General features: G+C 42.5%; 1 protein-coding gene across 4 annotated transcripts in view; it reads left to right on the top strand.

Annotated features, from left to right (window-relative positions):
* The window catches only part of MAN2A2 (mannosidase alpha class 2A member 2), a 115056-nt gene that overhangs the window by 73443 nt on the left and 18762 nt on the right, over positions 1-22851 (top strand). For all 4 annotated transcript variants that reach the window (XM_033920504.1, XM_033920503.1, XM_033920505.1 and 1 more), the window contains 6 exons: positions 39-106; positions 12638-12803; positions 15086-15322; positions 15873-15995; positions 16717-16831; positions 17307-17440. In XM_033920504.1, coding sequence (XP_033776395.1) covers positions 39-106; positions 12638-12803; positions 15086-15322; positions 15873-15995; positions 16717-16831; positions 17307-17440 — 843 coding nt within the window. The remainder of the gene's footprint in view (positions 1-38; positions 107-12637; positions 12804-15085; positions 15323-15872; positions 15996-16716; positions 16832-17306; positions 17441-22851) is intronic.

Here is a 22851-nt window from a genome sequence, read left to right as displayed (position 1 = left end):
AACAGTCCTGTCAACTAATTTGATCCTTCATTTTACAGGATGACACCCGCTTAAATCAAGACTCCCTGCCGGAAAAAACTGTGATTAAATTAGATACATCTCCCAGGTGAGAACATGTTTGCATGTACTGCTGGCTCAGCAAATGGGCAGTATGAGTCAGCAGATCCCTTAGTCTCAGTTGTGCACATATATATTGTGTACATTTACAAACTGGTGTAGGGCTCTATTTGCTAGGCATATTTTCCATAGACAAAATGGAAAATGATCTTTAGTAGACAGTAATGAGAGGGGGAAAAGTGGTGTATAGAATGTAAACAAATAGGCAATTTTTGACGTACTGTATATATTTAAACATAAACTGAGATTTTTGGGCCATAGAAATGGGGGTCTCGGTTTATATTCGGGTCAGTGCTGACCCGCCCCATCCCGAACCTGTTGCAGGCCTCTGCCAGGCCTGCCGTAAGACCTGGTGGTCCAGCAGTGGGCTGGAACAGGAGGGATCCCTCCTGTCTCCTGCCCCAGCCAACTTTAAGCAACTTATCTCCCTCCCACCCACTCAGCGTTCCTGTTAAATCCCTGGTGGTTGAGAGGAAGAGGAAAATCACGGAAAACTCTGGTATAACGTAAAATACACTTACAAAGTCCTGGCATGATGCAGGTGAAGCATAATAAGTCCTTTGGATAATACTAAAGGTGAAGAAACCAGACCTCAAAGAAGAAAAAAACCCTTTTTATCCCCCTGCTCTAATAAATCAGTATTAATAATCTAAAGACATTTCTTAATACGTTTACCAGCTGTCATAAACTGTCATATACTGATTGGGAAATACCCTGCTGAGTTAGCTGCTGGGCTAAGCGAAACTTATGAGAAGAAACAAGCAAGCAAGACTTAACTCTTTGGCATGGCAACAGAGCCTCACACCTGGCCAGATATTGTGAAAAGATGAACACAGCTCATGGTCAGAAATAGAATTCTCAAGAATATCATTTAGTAAGATGTGTCTTGTGATAGTGAGAAAGTGTTGCTTAGCGTCCAGGAACCTCAATTCGCCATTGTTTACAGCAATTGGACTTTTCTAGTGCAATGTGTCTAGTAGTCCTGAATGCTAGGATTATGTATCTGAGCCTGCAAGTTGCTTGCCAATATCAGTCATCTTCCAAATTTATCTAGAAGATTAAGTAAACTTGGAACAGTATTCCCCGGTTCTCTTAAATATAGTAAAATATCATCTGCATATGCAGAATCTTTAAATTCCCAGTTAAAGTATGGGATTCCCTTTATCCCCTTAGTTTGATTAATTGCAATTAATAAGGGTTCAAGAACAACATCAAAAAGTAAGGGGGACAAAGGACATCCTTGTCTAACCCCCCTTTGCAAGTTAAATCTATCTGATAAATTATTATTAATATATAATCTTGCACCAGGAGAGCTATACAATGTCTGAATCATTTTAATAAAACCGGGGCCTATACCAAACCATTCCAAAGCTTGATACATAAAACTCCATTCCACTCTATCAAATGCTTTTCCGGCATCTAAAGACACTATAAAAGCTGGATCATTAATATTTTTTGCTAAATTTAAAGAGTGAAATGCTAATCTAGTATTATTTGAAGAATGCCTTTTAGCAATAAATCCTGTTTGGTGAACATCAATAATAAAAGTAAGAGCTTTTGCCAATCTTGATGCTAATACTTTAGCAACCAATTTACCATCTACATTTAATAAAGAGATAGGCCTGTAATTTGAAACCAAAGTAGGATCCCTGTTTGGTTTTGGCAAGACAATAATTACAGAATCAGCCATAGTACCTGATATATTCCCATTATTCATTTGGTACTGATATAAATTTAATAGATATGGTAAAATAATATTTTGAAATGATTTATAAAATTCAACAGTATATCCATCGCCACCTGGAGCAGATCCAACTCTAAGAGACTTCAATGCTGATTTTACTTCTTTTAAAGATATAGGATCTTCTAAACTTCTTTTTATATGATCCGGAACATTTGGTCCATTAAATGAATTTAAAAAATCTAACCCATCTTGTTCTTTATTTTCATAAGATTCAGAAGAATTTAAATCTTTATAAAAACCAAGAAACTGTATTAAAATATCCTTAGTGTTAGTGTGTGTATTGCCTTGAATATCTTTAATTGCAATAATCTTAGATTTCCTTTTTTTTATTTTAAGAAAATTTGCTAATAATCTTCCAGCCTTGTTTGAATTACCATAATACTGAACTTGCCGAGAGAACATATCTTTCCTCACAAATTGAGAAGAAATCTCATTATACTTAGCTTTTGCTTTTAATAATTTTTGTAATATATTATGTTCCCAATTCTCAATTAATTTATTTTCTAATACTTTAATTTCTTTTTCCAAATCAACAAATTGTTTTTTAAGTTGTTTTTTAATAAATGCTGAATATGAAATAATATTTCCTCTCATTGTTGCTTTAAAAGCATCCCATAAAATCTCAACATTTATATTATCCGAATTATTAATTTGAAAAAATTCATTCATCTTTAATTTAAGATCTTCCAGAAAGTTCGAATCTGCAAGTAAAGCATTATCAAATCTCCAAATTGATTTAGAATATACCAAATCATCATTCTGAAAGTCAATCCACACACCAGCATGGTCCGATATTACAATAGGATCAATAACTGCTTTTATCCCAGGACAAGCAGGCATGATATTCTCACATGTGGGTGACGTCATCTACGGAGCCCCAGCGCGGACAGCTTTTCAAGCAAACTTGCTAGAAGTTTCAAGTTTGCACACTGCACCACGCATGTGTCTGCTTCCTCGCCCACTAGAGGGCGCGTTCCACCTCGTGGTCCTCAGTTCATTTTTTTCCGCGGAGCCAGTAAGCCCTGTGGATTGTGAGCTCCTAATCTTTTTTTGTGTCGCTGCTTCCTGACACCGCGTCTGATTATTTCGGTCGCTGTGCTTTTCGATTTTCTGTGTCGTTTTTATTCTGTTCTTTTCTTTTCAAAAAAAAAAAAAAAAAAAAAATTTTTTCTTCTCGTTGGGCTCCGGGGGCTCCCGGCAGCCGTGGCCGCGGGACGTCGATCGTTCCCGGCCAGTTTCGTCGTTGATGTCCCGTCCTGTAACGGGTTTCAAAAAGTGCAGCCGGTTCGAGAGGCTGCTCTCTATTACAGACCCCCACCGGTGGTGCATCATTTGTCTGGGCCCGGAACACCCTACCACCTCGTGCGATCGCTGTTCCACCTTTCAGCCCAGGGCTCTCCGTCGCAGGAGGGCCAGAATGGCAGAGTTGTTTACGGCGGACCCCGTGGTGAAGGCCTCGACGTCGGCCTCGGCTTCGGCCCCGGCCTCGACCTCGGCCTCGGGGCCCTCGGCCTCTCCTCGCCCTTCGACTTCCAAGTCGACCTCGGGAACGAAGACTACCTCGGGTAAGTCCTCCTTTCCATCCCCTACAGGGTCTGCAAAGAAGCCGTCCTCTGCTTCGACCAAGGCGGGTGGGTCGTCCTCGGCCCCGCCTCGGGCCCCGCCCGTGCAAGCCCCGAGGGAACACTCGAGACCGAGGTCGCCCTCCAGGGAGCATGCCCCGGATTCGGACCTCCCGACTTTCGTCGGGATCCCGGCTTTCCAGGAGCTCCTCAGAGCGCTCATATCAACGGAGCTGTCGGGGGCCCTGGAACAGCTGCAACGGGCTTCGACCCCGGCGGCTGTTGCCTCGGTGGCCTCGGCCTCGGCGACCTCGGCCTCGGGTGCCGGGGCTCCCTCGACCTCGGAGACCGGGGCTCCTCCGACCTCGGTCTCGGCTGTCGAGGCTCCGCCCGCCTCGGCCTCGGCTTCGGTCTTACCATCGACCGCGGGGGATCAGCCGGAGCGTAGCGTGCGGCCCCGGGACAGGATGCGTCGGGTCCGCCGCATTTCCTCGTCGTCGTCCTCGAGGTCCTCCCGGGGGTCTTCGCCCTCGCCTCGGACTCGGTCGAGGCGCCGGCCGAGGAAGCCGAAGCGCTCACGGGGTTCGCCTCGAGGGCGCGGTCGGTCTTCCCCGATCGGGGGCGAGGCGTTGCGGGTGTCGGAGTTGCGCATTGACAATCCGAAGCTTCTCCGCTCCCCGGCGCGTCGGGTGTCCCGTTCTTCCTCGCCGAGGAAACGGGAGGGGGCTCTCGTCCCCCGGACCCCGGGGTCCTCGCCCCGGGCCTCGTCGAGGCGGACTCATTCTCCTACCCCCTCGAGGCCTGTGGAGAGGACATCGTGGGGCTCGGGGTCAGGGAGAGATCCCTTGTATTATTCGCACGAGGCCTCTCCGATTTCCTCGGCGAGAAAGTCGAGATCTCCTTCCCCGCCTGCTAAACCGTCCTCATTTTCGGTTTTTGTGCAGGACATGGCCAAGGCCCTCGGGTTGGACCTCTCGGTCGGATCCCAATATTCTAAGGAGTTCCTTGAGGAGCAGGACCTTCCAACTCCACCTAGGGAGGCTCCTCGGCTCCCATACAATAAGGTCCTCCTGCAGACTTGGTTAAAAAATTTGTCAAACCCTCTTACAGTCACGTCAGTCCCGTCCAAGATGGAGGGCAAATACAGGACGGTGCCGGCTAAAGGGTTCGACAAGGCGCAGCTCTCCCACCAGTCTTTGCTGGTGGAATCTGCCCTTAAGAAGTCTCAGCCTTCCCGGGTTTCTGCGGCGGTTCCACCTGGTAGGGAGGGCCGAACCCTGGACAAGTTTGGCCGTCGCCTTTATTCCAATTCCCTGATGGCCACCAGGGTGCTAAATTATGCCTTCACTTTTTCCTCCTATCTTCGGGGTATGGTGAAGGACCTCCCTCAGTTTCGTGACTCCCTACCGGACTCCCAGAAGGCAGGTTTTGATACATTCATGTCCAACCTGTCTCAACTGCGGTTGTACCTGTTTCACGCCTTGTACGACGCTTTTGAGCTGGTTTCGAGGGTGTCGGCCTTCGCGGTGGCCATGCGCCGTCTGGCCTGGCTTCGCACCCTCGACATGGACCCAAACCTGCAGGATCGCCTTGCAGATTTGCCTTGTGTGGGGTCCGAACTGTTTGACGAGTCATTAGAGGCGGCGACCAAGAGGTTGTCTGAGCAGGAGCGCTCGTTGGCCTCCTTGGTCCGGCCCAAGCCTAGACCCCCGCCGCAGAAACCCTTCCGCCCTCCCCCGAGGCGGTACCCCCAAAAATCTACTCCCGCCTTTTCCAGACCGCCACCTAGACGCCAGGCTCAGAGGGGCAGAGGGGGACAAACGCAAGCCCCGGCGCAGGGCCCTTCCAAGCCCGCGCCTTCTTTTTGACGGGCTGAGCGGATGGGGCAGGTTCCCCTCCGCGACCGCTCAGAAATCCCTGCCTATAGGGGGGCGTCTTCGGTCCTTTTACCCAGCCTGGACCGAAATTACATCAGACGCCTGGGTGCTCCGGACCGTCTCCGAGGGCTACTCTCTCAATTTCTTGTCTGTGCCTCCGGATATGCCTCCGGGACCTTCCACTTTCAATCGGAGCCAGCTTCCCATCCTGCTGGCCGAGGCCCGGGCCCTGTTGAAGCTTCGGGCGGTCGAACCGGTTCCCGCAGATCAGCGGGGGACCGGGTTTTACTCCCGCTACTTTCTGGTCCCGAAAAAGACCGGGGACCTACGCCCTATACTGGACCTCAGGAAGCTCAACAAATTCCTGGTCCGGGAGAAGTTTCGAATGCTGTCTCTCCCGGTTCTATACCCTCTCTTGGAGGAAGGGGACTGGATGTGCTCCCTCGATCTGAAGGAGGCATATACTCATGTTCCGGTGCATCCTGCCTTCCGGAAGTTCTTGAGGTTCCAGGTGGGGGACTTGCACCTTCAGTACAGGGTCCTGCCTTTTGGCCTAGCTTCGTCCCCTCGAGTCTTCACGAAGTGCATGGTCGTGGTCGCGGCGGCCCTGAGAAATCGGGGCCTTCAGGTTTTCCCCTACCTGGACGATTGGCTGATCAAAAGCACGACCAGGGAGGGGGTTATCTCAGCGACCCGACAGTCTATCGCCTTCCTTCAACGACTGGGGTTCGAGGTGAATTTCCCCAAGTCGCAGTTGCAGCCGGCCCAGTCCCTTCAATTTATAGGCGCAGTGCTGGACACTGTGCGCCGACGTGCGTACCTCCCGCAGCCTCGCTTGGCGGCCTTGGTTCGGCTGGGGCGGTGGGTCTCGCAGCTGCAGGTGGTATCGGCCCAGCGCATGATGATGCTTCTGGGCCACATGGCATCGACGGTCCACGTCACCCCATTTGCCAGACTGCACCTGAGAATCTCTCAGTGGACCCTGGCCTCCCAGTGGCGTCAGGATTGCGATCCGGTGTCCCGTCTCATTACGGTCACTCCTTCTTTGAAACGGTCGCTCCGTTGGTGGACCGACTGTTCCAATCTTTCCGGGGGGTTGCTGTTTCTGGCCCCTCCCTTTCGCAAGGTCCTGACCACGGACTCTTCGGAGTATGCGTGGGGGGCCCATCTAGACGGGCTGCGGACCCAGGGTCTGTGGTCGTCGGAGGACCGTCGATGTCACATCAATGTGCTGGAACTTCGAGCCATTTACATGGCGGTTCGTGCGTTCGACCACCTTCTTCGCGATCAGGTAGTCCTAGTTCGCACGGACAACCAGGTAGCGATGTACTATGTCAACAAGCAAGGTGGGACGGGCTCTTGGCCCCTCTGCAGGGAGGCGCTTCGCCTTTGGGAGTGGGCAATCTCCCGAAACATCTTCCTACAGGCGGTCTATATTCAGGGAGACCAAAACTGCTTGGCAGACAAGCTCAGTCGGCTTCTTCAGCCGCACGAGTGGTCTCAGAGTCCTGCGCGAGGTCTTCGACCGCTGGGGGACTCCGCAAGTGGACCTGTTTGCCTCCTCGGAGACTCGCAAACTGCCCCTATATTGTTCGAGGATGTACTCCCCGGACCGTCTGGAGGCGGATGCCTTCCTTCTGGACTGGGAGGGGAGGTTCCTGTATGCGTTTCCTCCTTTTCCCTTGATCATGAGAACGTTGGTACGTCTCAAGTCATCCATGGCCACGATGATTCTCATTGCGCCTCGGTGGCCTCGTCAGCATTGGTTCTCCCTGCTTCTTCAACTAAGTGTCAGGGAACCTCTGCTTCTGCCTGTGTTTCCCTCTCTGCTATCTCAGAGTCAGGGTTCGCTGTTGCATCCCAATCTTCAGTCCTTGCACCTGACTGCTTGGTTCCTTTCCCCTTCACTTCAATCCAGGTTTCTCAGTCAGTGAGGGAGGTTTTGGAAGCCTCACGCAAGGTCTCGACCAGGCTTTGTTATTCACAGAAGTGGACCAGATTTTCATCTTGGTGTTCCTCGCGTCATCTGAATCCTGATTCTGTCCCGGTGGCTTCGGTTTTAGACTACTTGTTACATTTGTCTAAATCAGGCCTGAAGACGACATCTGTCCGGGTACATCTCAGTGCCATTTCAGCTTTTCACCGGCACTTAGATGGTCGTGCTCTTTCGCTTCACCCTATGGTGCAACGGTTCATGAAGGGGCTAATCAATGTTTGTCCCCCTCTGAAGCCTCCTCCTGTTGTTTGGGATTTGAATGTTGTCCTGGCTCAACTGATGAAACCTCCCTTTGAGCCTATGGACGTATCCCTTCTCAAATTCCTTACTTGGAAGGTGGTTTTTCTGATTGCTCTCACATCGGCTCGAAGAGTTAGTGAGTTGCAAGCTTTGGTTGCGGATCCACCTTTCACGGTGTTCCATCATGACAAGGTGGTTTTGCGCACACATCCGAAATTTTTGCCAAAGATTGTATCGGATTTCCACTTGAATCAGTCCGTTGTCCTTCCTGTGTTTTTTCCTAAGCCCCACTCCCATCCTGGCGAGACGGCGCTCCATTCTCTTGACTGTAAGAGGGCGTTGGCATTTTATCTCCAACGTACCAAGTCTCATCGGAAGGTTCCTCAATTGTTTTTGTCCTTTGATCCTAATCGTCTAGGACATCCGGTTTCCAAGCGCACCTTGTCCAACTGGTTGGCTGCTTGCATTTCTTTTTGCTACGCTCAGGCTGGTCTCCCGCTCTCGGGGCGTGTCACGGGGCATAAGGTCCGAGCGATGGCAGCTTCGGTTGCTTTCCTCCGATCTACTCCCATGGAGGACATTTGTAAAGCTGCCACTTGGTCTTCGGTTCATACGTTCACCTCCCACTATTGCCTGGACACTTTGTCCAGAAGCGATGGCCGGTTTGGCCAGTCGGTGTTACGTAATCTGTTTTCATAAATTGCCATCCTCCCACCTGCCCTTTTTTGGTTGGCTTGGAGGTCACCCACATGTGAGAATATCATGCCTGCTTGTCCTGGGATAAAACACAGTTACTTACCGTAACAGGTGTTATCCAGGGACAGCAGGCATATATTCTCACAACCCACCCGCCTCCCCGGGGATGGCTTCTTTGCTAGTGATGGAACTGAGGACCACGAGGTGGAACGCGCCCTCTAGTGGGCGAGGAAGCAGACACATGCGTGGTGCAGTGTGCAAACTTGAAACTTCTAGCAAGTTTGCTTGAAAAGCTGTCCGCGCTGGGGCTCCGTAGATGACGTCACCCACATGTGAGAATATATGCCTGCTGTCCCTGGATAACACCTGTTACGGTAAGTAACTGTGCTTTATTACACGCTGTGCTATATTATTAGACACAAATATATAATCAATTCATGAAAAAGATTTGTGGACCTGAGAACAAAATGAAAATTCCTGATTATTAAAATGAAGAATACGCCATATATCAACTAAATCACAAGATTGTACCAAATTATCTAATCCTAACGATTTCATAATTCTGCTTGGTCTCTTATCCAAAATCGGATCCATTACAGCATTGAAATCTCCAGCTACCACTAAATTAGAAGCAGCCAGTGGTAATAATATTTGTTGAATTTGTTTGAAAAACTCCATTTGATTCGAATTAGGAGCATACAAATTAAATAAATCCAAGGTTGTGTTTCCCAGAACCATTTTGATATGCACCCATCTTCCTAAAGGATCAGAATTTATTAATTGAAAATCAGCACTGCATTTCCTATTTACAAGAACAGCTACCCCAGCTTTTTTCCCAACAGCAGGTGCAAACAAACATTTAGATACCAAACCCCTTGATAGCTTCTTAGATTCAATCCCAGAAAGATGCGTCTCTTGAATGAAATATACATCCGTATTCTGTTTATGTAGAAAAGCTAACATTTTCTTCCTCTTAATTGGGTGATTTAGATCATTGACATTTATAGAGAAAATTTTAATATCCATCTATTTTTATGATTAAAATTTGACACATAACTCTATAATAAGTATTATGATCAGACATCCGCACATATTTAAGATATAACCCCTTTCCCCTAATCCCCCATCCCTTTTTTTCCCAAAAAATAAAATTATATTGAAACAATTCAATTTTTACAATCCTCCTAATTTCATATCTTAAAGAAACATTAATCGTCCCACCCCCATCCCATCCCTCCACCCTTTCCCCACCCCCCCACCCTTTAATAAAAGTGAAAGCCTGGAAAACCACATATGGCAACAAGTGACAAGAATCTCCCCCAGGTAAATTGTACATATATCACATTCTTACAAATCAATAAGCTATCTTCATTTATTTCCTCCCATGAATTCCTAACTAAATTAATCCTTTTAATAATTAATTTATAAGAAACTTTTATCCAATTTCCCCTCAAAATCTCAAAAAATCCCCAAATAAATATTACCATCCTTATAAGTCAATCCCTAAAACATTAATAAAAGTTTATAAGGAATCCCCAATTAGTGTATAACAATTATATATAAAATACTCTATCCTTATTACCTCCCTTTAACATACTACATCTTAGTTAACCTATAACTAAACATCAGTATATTCTATCATATAAATTCTCATATAAAGTTTCTCATATTATAATATTTGCAGTACATTATGAATTTAATTCATAAATTACATTTAATTTCTTTACTCTCTTTTACTAATTTTTTTTCCCTTCCCTTCAAATTATACTAAATTCATCAATATCTTTGAAAATATCTAGTCTTCATACCAATTTGTTAAGACAAGATTCAAATAATTTTAAATACTTTACAATGCATCAACTTTTCATACATCTTCAAAAAAAATTTTTTTTGTTGTTTTTTAATATATCTATTAGATATTAAAATAGTTACTATCTTCACTCATCCTTTATCTCCTCCAAAAATCCTATAACCAGCTTCTATATCTATATTCACTTTTCCCTTTTAACAATAAAAGAAACCCCATAAAACAATATTTAAAATTTGTTTTCATTCCTATAAATGAACCAAAACCCTTCTCAACTTTTCAACACCTTCCCTAACTCTTACATTAATATTTTGCACTAATATCCAAAAGAAGGGGTTAATAAGACCGTTTCTATAATGAGCCCTTTGTAATTACCATTAAATTATAACAACAGGCTCATTATATAAGAAACTGTGTATTTGAAACATAACCTGGAATCAAGTTATGTAAAACACTCCTCATTCTATATCCCCATTTAATATGAAATACTGAGTTATAATTCATCCATACTATCCAATACATATACCATACATTTAAGACCATTCAGCATTCTTAAAGTCAAATTTCTGATATGCAATCCATTCTCTCAATCATCTTCCAAGAAAAGTACTTGTGTTAAACTCCTATAACTTCCCACATCTTGAATACATTGTCTTGTTTTATATTGTAATTCTGCTTCACTTCCTGTTTCCAAAAGTCTCGCCACCATTTCATCTTCTTGAAAATCCTCAATATAATGTCATATCTTATACTGTATCCCCGCTTCTCCTAATTTCAAACGTAGTGCCGCCATTCCAACCTTTTAACAGTTTATTGTTTTTGGTTTTTTTAACTCCAGCACTTTCATAAAATCTTATATCTGTTCAATTCATCAAAGCTTTTGGCATAGTTTATATTTCAACTCCGCTTCTCATCTTTATTACAGAAGTAGTGTTAGCCTTTCCACTTCTTTAACAACCCACTGTACATTAATTCCAGCACTTATTTCCTTTGCTGAATATCTTTCCATATTCATTTCTACTCTCCAACATTTTACTTTAAACTTAAGCAAATTGTCCCACAAATTATTTATTCCTTCACATCCAATAGTTTTTCATTTTCCTTATATGTCCAGATCCTTTTAGAATGTTCACTCGAAGCATTCCACTCCTATACAGAGTCTGCTATCTGCTTTGAAAATAAATTAAACTGACATCTGGCATTCACAGTTTTCAATAAAGTCACTTAACTTCTCTGGATCCTCAAAATTAAGAGTCTTATTGTCATATGTGACCTTCATTATGGCTGGATAAAACAGCCCATATCTCGCCCCTAGACTCTTTAATTTCGGTCTGAAGTCCAACAGTTTCTTTCTTTTCTGAGCCGTAGCCCTGGCGAAGTCAGGCACAATGTATATTTTTGAATCCTGATATTTTAAATTCCGGTTTTCTTTAGCCAGTCTCAGGATTTCTGCAACCTGCTGAAATCTTAACAGCTTGAATATCAAAGGACGTGGTCCCAGCTGTTTATTTGATCTTCTTGTCGGAATTCTGTGAGCCCTTTCAAATTCCATCGGATACTTTAACAGCAGGATTTTAGGTAAAAAATTTTCTAGAAATGAAACAGGATCATTTTTTTCTGATCCTTCCGGCAGCCCAATTACCCTCAAATTATTCCTTTTACTGCGATTAATACAATCTTCCAGATCACTTGTAAGGCTCATAAGTAACTTTTTATCTGGCTTCAACTGTCTAATCTCCGCTTCAGTCACCTCAGTTCTTTTTTCTAACTGATCCATTTTTATATCTAACACTGCCATTTTCCTTGTAAGAAGCGCCACTTCATCAATGGCTTCTTGTATCTTTTTTGAATTATTCAGTACTATTTCTTTAATCTGTCTGAGTTCATTTCCTACATCAATTCTTTCCTCACCTGGCAACGGAGCTATTGAGGGGGTCAGCGTTTCAGTTTTTGATCTTTTCGCACTTACTCCGCTTGTACCAGCCACCTCTCCCTTTGATTGTTTTGAAGCTGCCATTATATTCACAGAATATAAATGAAAAAATTTCAAATTAAATGGGAGCATAGGAACAGGGACAAAAAGGGGAATGCTGCATGTGGATGGTATATGAACACAGAGAGGTAATGGTAGACATGGGAAAGTATATGGACAGAGAAGAAGGCTAGACATAAGGAAGAATAAGAACAGAGAAGGAAGATGCTGGACAGTGGGACATAGAGGAGGAGGGGGTCAAAGGATGGAGAGATGATGAAGGCGGGGAAATGGACACAGGGAAAATACTCGAAAGGGTGGGAGATGCTGAACATGGGGAACAATACATGCACAGAGATAGAAGATGGATAGTGAGCATGGAGAAAGAAGAATGGTCAGGAGACCCTGGCAAGCAAGTTAAGAGAGGACAAAAGAAAACCGAGACCAACAAGAATAAAATGACGAGACAAAAATCATTTGATTTTCTATTTTGTGATTAGAATTTTATTAACTACATGCTGAAAGGTTTCACCGCTTCTGTAATAGAACTTACCTTTGTCCTCAACTTGACATCCATTATGTCTTATGTGGCATTGCTGAGTCATGATCTTGTTGCTTTGCTCTAGGTATGTGGTGGTGTATAATCCTGTTGAACAGAAACGCCTCTGTGTTGTTTCTCTTCTGGTAAATACTGCCTGGGTCCGTGTTTTAACCGAAGAAGGGCAGCCATTAGCAATCCAGCTTAGTGCAGTATGGCACTCTGCCACTGACATGACAGCTGATGTTTACCAGGTAGGAAGAGTTGGTGCTCTTTTTTTTTTTTTAATTAAATTTTTATTAATTTTTCATTCAACAACAGTACTTTAAAAGTATACGTACAATTGGCTTCAAGATAGCACTATATACTGACAAATAAATATTTCAATACATTTCATTCCCCCAACCCAATTCCAATGTAATTAATTATTCATTTTAATCTTTTAATATAATAATAATCATTATAATCAAGCAAAAACTGTATTTCAGAACCTCAAAATATATCCTCCCCCCTCAGGATCCCCTATCCTGGATATGCAAGAAATATGTCCAGAAAAAGAAACTATAATGATTCTACAAAAGACATCAGTGGGCCCTATATTAATTTGAAATTTTTTGTATTTCCTGTCAAATCTGCATTCATTTTTTCATATTTATAGATTAAACATAAATTTGTCCTCCAGAATGTAAAGTTAAGTCTTTCATGAGTTGAAGCAATCCTGGAAATATATGTAAGTTTTTAGAGAAGTAGCCCCTTCAAGGGTAATTTGAATACAGATGACATGGCCTGAGCACAAGCGCATGCATAAGTTAACCAGTTTTGGAAGGGAAAATAATTTCTAGTCTTTCTCTTTTCAGAAACTACATGCACACACATTTACACCTTTTTAAAATGCACATCATTTCTGAACAAATTTACATTCATGCAGTTGAAAATCCTCAGAAATCTCTCTGCTCTTCACTAATAAAACGATGTACAAAATTGTAATACTTTCATCCATCCGTTTCCATTTATAAACCTCTATTTTATGCTTCTAAATTCTTAATGATTTGAAAATTCACTCCATTTTTTACAGTCAAAAATTACATATCTTACTTTGAGCTCTTAGATGTACAACTGTGTACTTTATTTATAGGGAGCCTACAAATTTCCTCTTACTTTGAGCTTCCAGGACCAGTCTGATGTGTTATAATCTTTATTTGCAAGTATTGAAAGTCTTTTGTCCTCTTTTTTATCCTCCTATTTCACCTTGGTCTAGGGGCTGGGGCATTTTGCTTTATACTGTCCCTGCCACACACATTTAATTTCTTTAAAATTCCATATTCATATTAACCTTTTCCTATCGTAATAAATTTTACGTTACACTGGTTCCAGTCGTAATTATTTTAGCAAAGTTTTGTATTATTCACCGTTATCATTTACGGCTATTATAAACATAATGTAAATAAGTTTGTAAATTCAAATAGTTTGTGTTCCTGGCTCTTTATTAGTCCATACAGACTGTTTATCCACTGTCTATGTCATTTTTGGAATGTCCCGTCATCCGGGACACACAAAAGGAAAAGGTTAATACAAGAAGAACAAGGTAGTCATTCTTTAAACCCATCCCTGCTGCTGCTGCCACTTTGCCTCTCATACAGGTCAGAACAGCACTGAAATAAGAAGGAAGGTGCTGACTGCAGGAAGAGCAATGTTTAGAAAGGCCAGATCTGATCCTCTGCTGGCTGTGGCTGGGAGAGTGTATGGCTTCCTGATTTACATGGCCCCAGGAGGCAGCAGTAGCAACCAGACAGGCTGACCAGTCAGTATGGGGGAGGTGAGAAACGGTGGCCAAACCTAAAGGTATTCCTTTGTTTGACACTGCACCAATCATGGGGAATGCCGGCAGGAGGTATAGGTGGCAGCAGCAACTTGGGCAGTATCAGACTTGTGAGCAGCAAAGGATGGCAGGAAATAGGAGCAGGGCCGGCCTCAGGTCTTCTGCCAGCATGGTTAAGAGAAAAAAAAGAAGACGGGAAAGGCTTGCTTGTCTTACCAAAAGATTTGGCCTTCTATCCTATTCATCATAGTGGCAGTCCTTGGTTAAGGCTGTACATCGGCACTCATTCTGGAGCTCTGCAAAGTTGTGAATGACTGTGATTCCTCCGAGGATCTGTGAATGCTGCCTCCACAGAATCCCAAACTAGTCCAGCAAGCAGAAAATCTGCTCCCACCTCTCCCCCAGCTGCTTACCTTTTGAAAATTTTGCCCTAAATGTTTCCACCTACAGGTAACTATCTTTAGTTCACTGTATTAAAAACCTGCATGGAAGCCATTATTCTAGGATGCAGAGAGAAAATTCAGTCATTGTGTGTGATGTCATATGATTACTCACAAGAGCAGTGAGAAAACTGGCGTATGTAGGTGGGGCTGTGAGTTTTATTTTTTATTTTATTTGTATAACAAAATGTAATTCTTCTATTCAATTATAGCAGTAATCTGACTTCACTTATGGGGCCATTTGTAAAGATCAAATCATTTGTCTCTGCTTTCCCAGGTATCCTTCATTGCTCGTCTTCCTGCTCTGGGACTCAGTGTCTTCCAAATCTTCAAGTCCTTTGATGGTCATTCAACACTTAAATCCAATGTCCAGATCTACTTGCATGGGCGAGACTTGGCAGTGAAGAAATATGACACATTCCCAGTCAAAATCTTTGAGTCCAACACAGATGATTTTTACCTGGAGAATCAGTATATGCAAGTCTGGTTCTCAGGCCTCAATGGGCTTCTGAAGGTGAGAGGGGGGACATGAGCACGTTAACGTAGAGATCCTTTTGCACAGCAGCTCTTCACTCCTGGAAACCATCTCCATTTTTATCTGATCACCCGGCGTTGGCTGGATATAAATTCCCTTGGGTTTTGGTTTACATTCACTTGAGGATTAACGTCACACAAATTGTCAGTTTTCACTTTCTGTTTAAGCTTCACCACACCACAGCTGCAATTCTTTATATACTGTTAAATGACTGCGACATCATTCCCGAAGCTTCACACAATTGCTCAAAGCAGCTCCATCTATTTATTTAAAATCCAATGTATGTGTGTGACCCCCTCTTCCCACCCCCCACAGTATTTTATCCCAGATAGTAAGTGATATGTATACCAAGTTTGGTTGAAATATCTCCATGCATTTCAGAGTTATGATGGAACATACATACATACACACACAGATACATCCGATTTTAGATAGATGGATTTGTGTGTGTGTATATGTGATATAATATACTGTATGCTGTCTGTGTCTCCAAGCTTCTTTAATTTTCACTGAACACATTTTATCTCAGAGTGTAAAACGAGCAGGGGAGGAGCAAGAACAGAAGGTCAAAATGGAATTTCTAATCTATGGAACACGGACCTCCAAAGATAAGAGTGGAGCTTACCTATTCCTGCCTGATGGAGAAGCCAAAGTAAGAATGTCTCGCTTGAAATGAGATCAGGTGAATCCATGGGTTCTAGGAATTAAGACTGATCGAATATCAAGGCAGACAATATCTATTAAACAGTACCTGTTTTCAACTGATCAAAAGGGGTTTTGAATACTGAATTTAGAAGTATTTTATACCTTACCAAAGACCCTAGCTCCCTGATATTCAGTCAGAGGTGGACGGGGTGGGAGGGCGGGGTTCTGCCGCCAGCACTAAAACTGGAAATTCAGTGCCGGACCCTTTTCAGACTTAGGCATTGTTTGTTTTTCAAGTCAGCTACTGCATGACAGATTGTTAATGGGTTAGTGGAGAAAGATAGGACAGCTGCTTATGCTGTTTTATTTATTCCCTAAACCTAACTGGAACTCCCCCAGCATACCCAGTTTGAAGTTCACCAGTAACCAGTTATTTTTAGTGGCACTAGCTGGTTAATTGCTGATGAAAATGATTGAATAGCAGCAAACTAGCAAGTTAACCAGTCGGTGGCCATTCGACGCCTTCAATATTGGCATGTAGGTTTTCTGTGTTTGTAGCGGTTGAGGTGACAGTTAGAACTAGTCACCAAATTGCCAACTGACTGATAATGTTCCGTATTTAAAAATGAAACCCGCCTGCCATAGTCCATGCTGTCCCATTAAATGACGTGTTCTTGGTAGTCAAAATGATCGTTTTAACTTAAATGCCCTCTTCTTTTTTCATTAAGTTATATGCCTCAAAAGACCCCCCAGTGGTGCGGGTAACAGAGGGACCTTTCTTCTCTGAAGTGGCTTGTTACTATCAGCACGTCCAGCAAGTGATGAGGCTATACAACGTGCCAGGTGAGGATCAGCCAAGTGCACAAATGTCGCCAACTCTTTGAGAGCAAATAGAAGGCCTGTCTGAACGGACATGAGGCAGAAGGAGATTGCTTAGAACTGGTGCTTTTAGACAGCAGCTGTGAAGGGGAAATTGGTGACGATAAGTTTTCCAAACCCAGTAATTAATTAATTGTGGCACAGTTCAACAGTGTGATACTAAATGGCTCTGAACAAATTTGAAAAGCTGGATTACTGGGGGTTTATAAATTTTTACGTTCACACAAGGATACATGGATGACTTATCCACTAACTGTCGACAAGCTAAAAATTCCTCATATCTGTTTAATTAGGACAGTTGAATGCACAGTACAAGCCATTGGCCCTACTCTGACCCTAGATCTCCTTTATTCAGTTGCTCTATGAAAAAGATTTCTTTGTTACTTAGGCAGGTAAACTCCATTATGTTCAGACCTGTAGAGTATCTGGTTTTTTGCAGGGACAGAAGGCCTCTCCTTAGAACTCTCCTCTGTAGTGGACATCCGTGACCATGTCAATAAGGAAATCGCAATGCGGTTAACCACAGACATTGAGAGCGGCGATACCTTCTTTACAGACCTTAATGGTTTTCAGGTATGCTTCAAAATTCAAATGATCTTTACTTTCAGTCCTGATCTGTGCTATCAAGGAACAGGAATGGAAAAAGATTTACAGTGACAAAAGCCTACTGTCTGCCCTTCATACAAATTGTTTCCTTTTAGTGTATTACAGCCATGCTCTGCAAACTTTTCATGTTAATCAGTACTTTCTTCAGTGTAACCCATAAATGTTCCCTCTGTCTGTTTCACCTGCCCACCATGGATTGCTTCTTTTCTCTCTACACAATTTCTTAGGCAGTCTGATCCAAGCTGTTCATCTGTCTTGGACACCTGTGTTGACCTCTTTCATCCTTCCACTTGTCTACCATCTTAGTTCTTACATTGGTTCACCTTAAGAACATAAGAATTGCTATACTGGGACAGACTAAAGGTCCATCGAGCCCAGCATCCTGGTTCCAACAGTGGCCAACCCAGGTCCCAAGTACTTGGCTAGAACCCAAGTAGTGGGGTGTGGCTTGGAAGCGCAGCCGGATGGTCGGGTGAAAGAGCAGCTCCGCAGTAATAGGCTTAATAAAAGAGTAAATAAGCTACAAAAGTTACTTCCACCAGTTATATTTACGATTTTTGAGCTTAATATGGCATCGGGTAAACAGCAGAAAGGAGACATGCCTGGTACAAGTTCAGGTAATGCAAAAAGATCTAAGCCAGAGCCGGCAACTCCCATGAAAGTGCCGCTGCCAAAAGAAGACAGTTGTGATATTTTATCAGAGCTCAGACAAATCAAAGATATTGTCTTTAACAACTCACAAACTTCAATAGGTTAAAGATGAGGTAGCAAACCTCACGAAAAGGGTGGAACTTATTGATCTCAAATTGGATCAACTGGAGAAAAGAACGGAGGCAAATGAGAAAGAGATGAGCAATACAAAGTGGACAGGAAAATAATAGATACTCTGACGAGAGATCTGGAAGATTGTAGTAATAGAGGGAAAATAGTAATAGAGATCCCTTTTTGAGAATTTCGAGTTCAGGTTAGAGGTCTGAACGGGGATCGCGGGAATCCCGCGGGTCCCACGGGGGTCCCGTGGGAATCCCCCCTAACCCACGGGACTCCCTCGGGGACCCCCCTCTAGCCAACGGGACTCCCACGGGGTCCTTTGGAAGCAGGGTTCATCCATATAATATAATGGACATGTCAGCCTTAGTAAAAGAGGGGGTTTATAAGTTAATTACCTGAACAGAAAACAAAAAAAGGGTTCCACCAAAGAGATTTACAGCGCAACGCAAAAGAAACTGTGGAATTGATGATCCTGTCAGAAGTAATTGCTGCTTTTTATGGGGACGGGTGGAGATGGTGGTAATTCCTTGCGGGAATGGGTGGGGATGGAAAGGATCCTGGCGGGGATGGGTGGGGGCGGGGACGGGCGGGGATGGATGGGACTCTCTAGTTCAGGTGTGTTGGTCAGGTGTGTTGGTACCTTCTTTTCTTTCTAAGGTAGTCTCCCCCTTTCCTGTGAAACAGTCTTTCTTCCTTCCGGCTTTCCGGAAGGAGGACTGGGGGGAGCGTTGCTCTTCTCTGCGTTTGCTAGATGTACGTAGGATTCTCTTACATTATCTCCAGATTACTAACGATTTTCGATGTTCCGATCACCTCTTTGTGTTGTTCGCAAGCCGCAACAAGGGTATGGCAGCGTACAAAGCTTCCATTGCTCGATGGGTCAAAGAAGCCATTGTTTTTGCTTACTTGACATCCAATAAGCAGTTGCCGGACAAGCTTTATGCTCATTCCACTAGAGCAATGTCTACTTCTTGGGCGGAGTTCAGAGGTTTTTCTTTGGAGGAGATTTGTCGTGCGACTACTTGGTCTTCTCGGAATACGTTTTCGAAGCATTAACGGTTGGATGTGGCGGTGCGTGCGGAATCTGCTTTTGGGGCTTCAGTTATTGCGGAGGCAGCATTCGCTTTCCACCCGGATTGAGGATTGCTTTGCTACATCCCACTGATCTCTGGATTCATCTGCTGCTGTTGATAAGGAAGGAAAAATTATGTTTTTACCTGTTAATTTTCTTTCCTTTAGACGCAGCAGATGAATCCAGAGCCCCACCCTTTCTGGCTCTTTGATCGCTATGTGTATTTTGCGAGTTACAGCAGTTTGTTTGAGTTGGTAGTTGGATTCTCTATTTTTCTATTTGCAATTTTTTACATATGGACCATGTTTCTGGTTCTGGATGCTTGGGCAAGGAGCAATACTGAAGATACAGAGAGTGTACCGACCAATGGGACCACCTGTTATTCAGTTCTTTACCTCCACCTGCTGGTAGATGTGTATTATCCCACTAGTCTCTGGATTCATCTGCTGCGTCTAAAGGAAAGAAATTTAACAGGTAAGAACATAATTTTTCCATCTGAATGACTTGGTAAAAGCTCAGAAGATATATTCTGTACAGTATTTCTAGAAATAGTTTGAAAGCACTCCTTCTAACTTCCTGTTGAAGATAACTAGTTTCTGTATTCTTTACAAAAAGTTTTAACCCTTTTTGTTTCTGTGACTTAAATATTGTCTACTGCGGTAAGATTAGTAGTTATTTCAGAATTTTGTATACTGGGAGCTTCTAGTGGAAATAGGAAGGCCAAAGTTCAATGTGTCTGATGCTGCAAACAGTTTATTGCTTCTAACAGATGAAATGATAGCAGTGTACAGTGTCTTTAGAACTGATTCAGATTGGCTGATAAAAGAAAAGGAAAATCAGAATGACAAAGTGCAGATTACATTTTTAATATTGCTAGTCCTCTAAATTTTCTTCACACTTCTACCTCTAACCCTCTGTTGTAGTTCCTTCCTATTTCTCCTACTGTAAACCGCGTCGAGCTCTACGAACGTGGAGATGATGCGGTATGCGGTATACAAACCTAAGGATTAGATTAGATTAGATTAGATTAGATGGGTTTCAAGATGCTTGGTTTAATCTGATTTATGGTATATATAACAGATGTATTAAAAGAGTTATAGAGTACAGAATAAGAAGATTTTAATAAGATTGAAAAGATCTTGGAAATTATAATTAATCTCTCAATAGAGCATGAGTCTCTGCAGGAAGGTATATTGGATGCAGCTCGAGACACAGGATTTATATTTTACTATTATAAGATTAAACGGTAACTAGACACAGGAATATATATAAAGGGAAAGGTTAAAGATTTTGATTTTATTTTGATAAGTATATCAGTTGATGGTTATAATGATATACTGAATTGAAAAGTAAAACATTAAATAAATATAAGTTCAAAAACGTTCAGAACGTGAACTCGCAGGCCTTGAGCATGCTCAGATGCTCAAGGCCCAGCAGACGAGTAGGCCGATCTTCAAGAGTGCCCAGATGAGGGTAAGAAGTGGCAGGGGGTGCCCAATTGTGTCGGGGGGGATGTCGGATCGTGGCGGGGGGGGTCGGATCGTGTCGGGGAGGGTCGGATCATGGCGGGGGGTGCCCAATCGTGGCGGGGGGGTGCCGGTTCGAGGCAGGGGGGTGCCGGATTGCGGGGAGGGTGCTCGTAAATCGAGCCATGCTCGGTTTCCAAGGTACCGATTTTGCAAATGTTTTGCTCGTCTTGCAAAACACTCGCAAACCGGTGCACTCGTAAACCGAGGTACCACTGTATTTGAGATTATATTGGAAATTTGCTAAATTTTATTTTAAATATGAGTTCAGTATTGTATTATACTCATAATTATAATATTATAACATCTATTGTGATTTTATAGTATGAATAGCATTTTAAAGATGTAATGTTTTGTGTAGATGCATAAACTAGTATCTTGAAAGAATTTTATATAATTTGATTAATATTGAAATAATTGGATAGCTTAAGATAATTAATATTAAGATTAATTTTGCCTGTAAGGAGTTTCTCGTCACTTGGTCTCACATGTGCGTTTCCAAGTTCTCACAATTAATTGGGGAGGGATGAGGAGGGGTAGGAGGGAGATATGGGGAAATGGGATTAAGGGAGCTGAGGGATTTTATTTCAGGTGAAAATTTTGGGGAAAATGAATATTTATTGAACACCCATTATAATTTGAATTATTGGATGATATTGTTATGTTTTATATAAAATATAATGCATTTTAAAATATTTTCATTAAATGTTAATGGCCTCAACCATCCGATTAAGAGAAAAAAACCCACTATTATTTTTAAAACAACAGAATGCGGATATTTGCTATATCCAAGAGACTCATTTGTCTGCTATAGAGTCTAAAAAATTATAGAGAGATTGGGTAAAGCATTGTTTTTTTGCCCCTGCTGTTGGAAAGAAGGCTGGAGTAGCTATTTTAGTAAATAAGAAATGTACTGCATTATTTAAATTGGCTGCTTCAGATCCTTTAGGAAGATGGGTACATGTAGACATGAGCATGGGAAATACTACGATGGCGCTCTTCAATGTATATGCCCCTAATTCGAACCAAAATAAATTTTTCAAGACTCTACCTCAACTGGTATTACCACTGGCTGCTTCTAATTTAATAGTAGCTGTGGACTTTAATGCTGTTAGGAATCCTTTGATGGATAAAAAAAGCTATTAGAATTATGAAATCATTAGGACTAGATAATTTTGCACAGTCTTGTGACTTAAAGGATATATGACCAATACTTCATTTTGATGGTTGGGAATTTTCTTTTTGCTCTCATGTTCATAAATCCTTTTCAAGAATAGATTACATTTTTGTTTCAAATCAATTAGTACAACAAATAACACAGGCCTCCATAGATCCAATTATTTTATCTGATCATGGAGAGGTGTGGGTTGAACTAAAAATTGCTGATCAGGATAATAGTAGACCTATATGGAGATTTGATAATACATTGCTTGCGGAACTGAAATTTTGTGAAGATTTTACATTAAAAATGAAAGAATATTTCCAAATTAATACTACAGAAGAAATCTCTATGGAAACTTTATGGGATGCTTTTAAGGCAACCATAAGAGGTCAAATTATCTCATTTTTGGCATATCTTAAGAAACAGGTCAAAAGTCAATTTTCAGATCTGGAGCAAGAAATTAAGTTTTTGGAGTCAAAATTGATTGATAAATGGGAATATTCTACTTTACAAGCTCTTTTAAAAGCTAAATGTAAATATAATGAGATATCTTCTAAACTGGTAAGGAAAGATTTATTTTCTCAACAAGCTTTGTATTATGGAAATTCAAATAAGGCGGGAAGATTATTGGCAAATTATCTTAAAGCAAAAAAAAAAAAGAAGACAAAAATAATTGCCATTAAAGATGAAAAAGGTGATACTTACACTCAAGTTGAACCTATTTTAAAACAGTTTTTAAAATTTTATGAAGCTCTTTATTCTTCTGAGCCTTATTTAGATAAAGAAAAAGATGGTTTAGAGTTTTTAAAAATATTAGAGGGACCTAAAGTTCCTGAGCATATAAAAG

Source organism: Geotrypetes seraphini, chromosome 14 (genome assembly GCF_902459505.1).
Source record: "Geotrypetes seraphini chromosome 14, aGeoSer1.1, whole genome shotgun sequence".
In the NCBI taxonomy this organism is placed as follows: Eukaryota; Metazoa; Chordata; class Amphibia; order Gymnophiona; family Dermophiidae; genus Geotrypetes; species Geotrypetes seraphini.
The sequence above is the reverse complement of the archived record's forward strand: the minus strand, read 5'-3'. Positions and strand labels throughout refer to the sequence as shown.